Genomic DNA, 4,731 nt, shown 5'->3' on the forward strand with positions numbered 1-4,731 from the left:
ATTATTTAATTTTTATAATTTTAAAATATTTATTAATTAACCGACTCAAATTTTTAAAAAATTTAAATTATTAATTTTTTATATTAAAAATATTTTAAATTTTTTATAAATTTAAATTATTAAAATTAATGAAAAAATTAATTAATAAATTTTTTAAAATGTTAAAAATATTAAAAAAACCAAATAATAAAATTTTTTTATAGGCTAAATAGTATTTTTTTTTCAAAAATTACAATATTGCACGTATACAATCGGATGCATATATGTAAGAAATTTCCATAGGCTGGCGACATACGCTGGCCACCTCTCAATCAACTCATGCACATGTCGTTTCCCTTCCCTCAAGGAACTGTAAGTTGTCTCTTCACCCTCCTATATATATATATATATATATATATCCCATCTCTCTAAGTTCTCTCTATCTCTCCAAAGTTGCTCTAAAATCAAAGCTTTTGCATGGCTTCTTCATCCTGTTCACAACTACAGGCACTGAACCACTCTGAAAACAGCAACAGCAACAGCAACAATGTGATGGTGTCTTCAGGTGCCAAACCTGAAACCGTCATGCACTCACCGGACCTGGAAAAGGGACATCCTGGTATTAACTGTCGGAATCGCCAAAATGATATTTTCCTGACATGGGAGGAACTTGGGGTGACAGTTCCAAGTAAGAAACATGGTTCCAAATGGATTCTTCAAGGTTTTACAGGGTATGCTCAACCTGGAGAGCTTTTGGCCATCATGGGTCCTTCTGGTTGTGGCAAAACTACTCTTCTTGATGCTTTAGCAGGTAAAGATAAGTAGCAAATCATGTCTTATAGAGATTCACGATGAATCAAGTCCATCCAAAAACTTATCATAAACCCTTGCAAAAGTTTACAAGAACAATGCTCTTGGCACTGGATTATTAGTGCAAATCTTGTATGTATATCAGATACATTTCAATTATTAATTACTTGAAAATAATCGATAAAACCCGCTATAAGTTGAAATGAGCAGATCAGCACTTTTCTCTCTACGAAAAAAATATATATATATATAGAAAAATATATATGAGGAAGCGTAAAAGGCCCGTGAATGTTCAAGTTCACGAGATCTAATGCTACTTGTACTGTTTTCAGATGAATTCTTTTCATGACTATGAGACAGGATTATGAAAATAATAGGGGACAGACAGTCATAAGACTATTAGTCCAATGATAATTAATGTCTGTCTAGCTTGTTACATTTCAACTTTTCTAGTTCAGGTAATTAACTGGATTACATATTGCAGGGAGGTTGGATTCTAGCACAAAGCAAACCGGACAAGTTCTGATCAATGGTCGGAAACAGCCTTTGGCCTATGGGACATCGGTATGGATACCATGTTTTTCAAATTTATTTGCTTAATTAACTTGTTTTGGATTGAATGATGAAGTGCGAAGTGCGCCTTCCATAAAATATTCAAACACAAAACGGATGTGCCAAAAACTGGCACAATCAGTTAATTACACGAATGAAAATCCGCCAAAGAAATGCCAGATTACTATTTTTTAAAACACAATTAATATTTTAATATTTTCTAAATATTAATTTTCAGAAAGTAATTGTTAAAATTATTATTATTCTTCTATAGGACCAATTTTAATGGGCGAAGTTGTTCTCTTACAAATGCAGGCATACGTATCTCAAGATGATGTAATAACATGGACACTAACAGTAAGAGAAGCAGTGTACTACTCTGCTCAACTCCAGCTTCCCAATTCCATGTCATTAACCGAGAAGAAACAGCGAGCAGAGATGACAATAAAGGAGATGGGATTACAAGACTCAATTGATACAAGAATAGGAGGATGGGGCAGCAAAGGCCTCAGCAGTGGCCAAAAGAGGAGACTAAGCATTTGCATTGAGATTTTAACAAGGCCTAAGCTTCTCTTCCTCGACGAACCCACCAGTGGACTCGACAGTGCTGCTTCTTACTATGTGATGAAAAAATTGGCCAATCTTGCTAAACAACATGGAATGAGTATTATTACATCTATTCATCAACCTGGTTGTGATGTCTTTCAGCTTTTCCACAATCTTTGCCTTGTCTCTTCTGGAAGAACTATTTATTTTGGACCCTCTTCTGCAGCAAATAAGGTACTTGTCAATTTATTATTTCATATAAATTCGTTGAGCCTGAGCTAAAAGCAATATCTACTGAACACTTGAACTCATGAAAAATCATAATAATTAAAGGGAAATATATTATTTAGTCTCTATATTATAAAAAAATCATTAGTTGATTTTTAGATTTAAAAAACTATATTAAAATATCTTTATCGTTTTAAAAAATTAAAAGTTTGCCATTCTCTTTTAACAGAAATGAAATGTTGAGCTACACTTACTCCATTGTATGATGACTTGCAGTTCTTTGAAATGAATGGTTTCCCCTGCCCCAGTCACCATAATCCATCAGATCATTACCTCATAACAATTAATACAGATTTTGATGAGGTACGTACCTGATCAATTATATAATATTTAAGGGATGAAAAGGAAATTTAAGTCCCTTGAACAGCCAAGCTAAATTATATAATCTTTGCTTGCTAAAATAATTTGTGTGCAGGACATGGAACAAGGTTTTGGTGCAAAGAAGGACAGAGAGGAAGTAATCGAGTTGCTTGTAAGATCTTATGAATCGTCTGCTACTTTCAGACAAATCCAAAGAAGGGTAAGAGAAATATGTCGACAGGTGAGCAACCCTAATGGAATCATCAACAGTAAGTGAAATTGCAAGACTAAATAATGATATTGAATGCAATAATAATCTTTTGTTTCAGGAGAGAGCAGAACTGAACAAGGGAAGCCAGGCTAATTTCATCACCCAGAGCCTTGTTCTGTCAAGAAGGTCTTTTGTGAACATGTATCGTGATCGAGGTTACTACTGGCTGCGTCTGGTTATATATATCATGTTGGGTTTGGGTTTGGGGTCTGTGTTTTATAGCATTGGCTTCGGCTACAGTTCAATACAAGTAAGCACGTTGAGTTCTTTCCTGTAATAGCACAACAGTTTGCATATTAGCAACTGATTATGGTGGAACCTACATGGGACTCACCATAATCAATGGCTATAATGCAATGGTTATGGTGAAGCAAATTGATGATCGTTGTTATGTACGTGCTTTATTCAGGCAAGAGGATCACTGCTTATGTTCATTGCTTCTTTGTTGACAATTATGGCAATCGGAGGCTTCCCTTCATTCGTAGAGGACATGAAGGTTAGTTCACAATCTAAATCAAATATGAAAATGTTCATGATCAATCTAACATAAAGAAAAAAGGGTGACTCAATGGACAAAGGAACCCGACATTTGTCGACTCTGAAAAGGATTAATATATGCAGCCTAGCCTTGCTTGGTGTAAATGATTCTAAATGGAATTCGAACTCTGAGATTACTTCTTTTTAAATTTACAGGTATTTCAAAGGGAAAGATTAAATGGACATTATGAGTCATGTGCATTTGTTATCGGCAACACAATGTCATCAACGCCCTACTTGCTTCTCATATCTCTAATACCAGGAGCAATCACTTACTATCTAGTTGGTCTCCAACAAGGAAGTGAACACTTCATCTACTTTGCATCGACGCTCTTTGCATGCATGATGTTGGTGGAGACCTTGATGCTAATAGTTGCAAGCATTGTTCCAAATTTTCTAATGGGTCTAATAACTGGTGCAGGAATTCAAGGGCTAATGATGCTAAGCGGCGGCTTCTTTCGGCTGCCGAATGATCTTCCTACAGTCTTGTGGAGATACCCATTATATTACATTGCCTTCCATAAGTATGCATATCAAGGACTTTATAAAAATGAGTTTGAAGGGCTAAAATTTCCTCCTAGTGATCTTAAAGGGCCTCCTTCCATAAATGGTGAAGAAATCTTGAGGAATATATGGCAAGTTGAAATGGGTTACTCCAAGTGGGTTGATCTTGCTATATTGTTTTGCATGGTGGTCTTGTATAGATTTGTATTGTTTTGTGTTCTTGGGATTATGGAAAAGTTTAAGCCCTTTGTTAGGGAAATCAAGTTTGTTTCTCTTAAAGAAGCAAAGAAAGTACTAGCTTATCCATATGGTAAGCCTTTGGATGAAATTAGATAGTCACTTTGTAGATAATAATGGGAATTTTTTATCTGCAGCAAGTTGTATGTATACCCATTCAATAGGGTTTTTTTTGAACTTGAAGTTGGGAATTGAAGGAGTAGAATCTGAAATTTCTCGTATTTATTTAGATACCAAACTAAGTCTGTGAGTACACCTGTTCAATAGATTTTTATTATTTTAAATTTAATTGTGAAGCTTTCCCATATATTTAGCTTTTATGTTATTTTTTTGGCTGTTCGGATTTTCCTCCTTTCCTTTTAGGATTTGGAGTTCAAGATTTTGATTTTTTAACTTTAATTTTAGTTTCAATCTTAATTGTTGTAAATAAAATTATAATATTTTTATATTTATTTTAAAATAATAAATAACATCAAAATAATAATAAAAATAATAATTTTAATATTTAAATAATAATAATATTAATATTAAAATATATTATATATCATTCTCAATAAAAATATTATATTATTTTATATATAGTTATTAATTTATATTTTATTAAAATTAGATGCATTTATAATTAATATATAAATATATATTCTTTTACTGATATGAAATTCACTCACATAATTAAAAATTATACAATAAATAATACATTTATACCT

At 33.0% G+C, this 4,731-nt stretch overlaps 1 protein-coding gene across 1 annotated transcript; it reads left to right on the forward strand.

Annotated features, from left to right (window-relative positions):
* Positions 1–419: 419 nt before the first annotated feature.
* LOC110625304 (ABC transporter G family member 1) lies at positions 420–4,360 on the forward strand. Its single transcript, XM_021770917.2, has 8 exons — positions 420–790; positions 1,274–1,353; positions 1,657–2,121; positions 2,392–2,478; positions 2,591–2,716; positions 2,805–2,996; positions 3,156–3,242; positions 3,440–4,360. The coding sequence occupies exons 1-8, from the start codon at positions 457–459 to the stop codon at positions 4,121–4,123; spliced, it is 2,055 nt and encodes a 684-aa protein (XP_021626609.1). The 5' UTR covers positions 420–456; the 3' UTR covers positions 4,124–4,360.
* Positions 4,361–4,731: the final 371 nt, after the last annotated feature.

Source organism: Manihot esculenta, chromosome 10 (assembly GCF_001659605.2).
Source record: "Manihot esculenta cultivar AM560-2 chromosome 10, M.esculenta_v8, whole genome shotgun sequence".
NCBI lineage: Eukaryota > Viridiplantae > Streptophyta > Magnoliopsida > Malpighiales > Euphorbiaceae > Manihot > Manihot esculenta.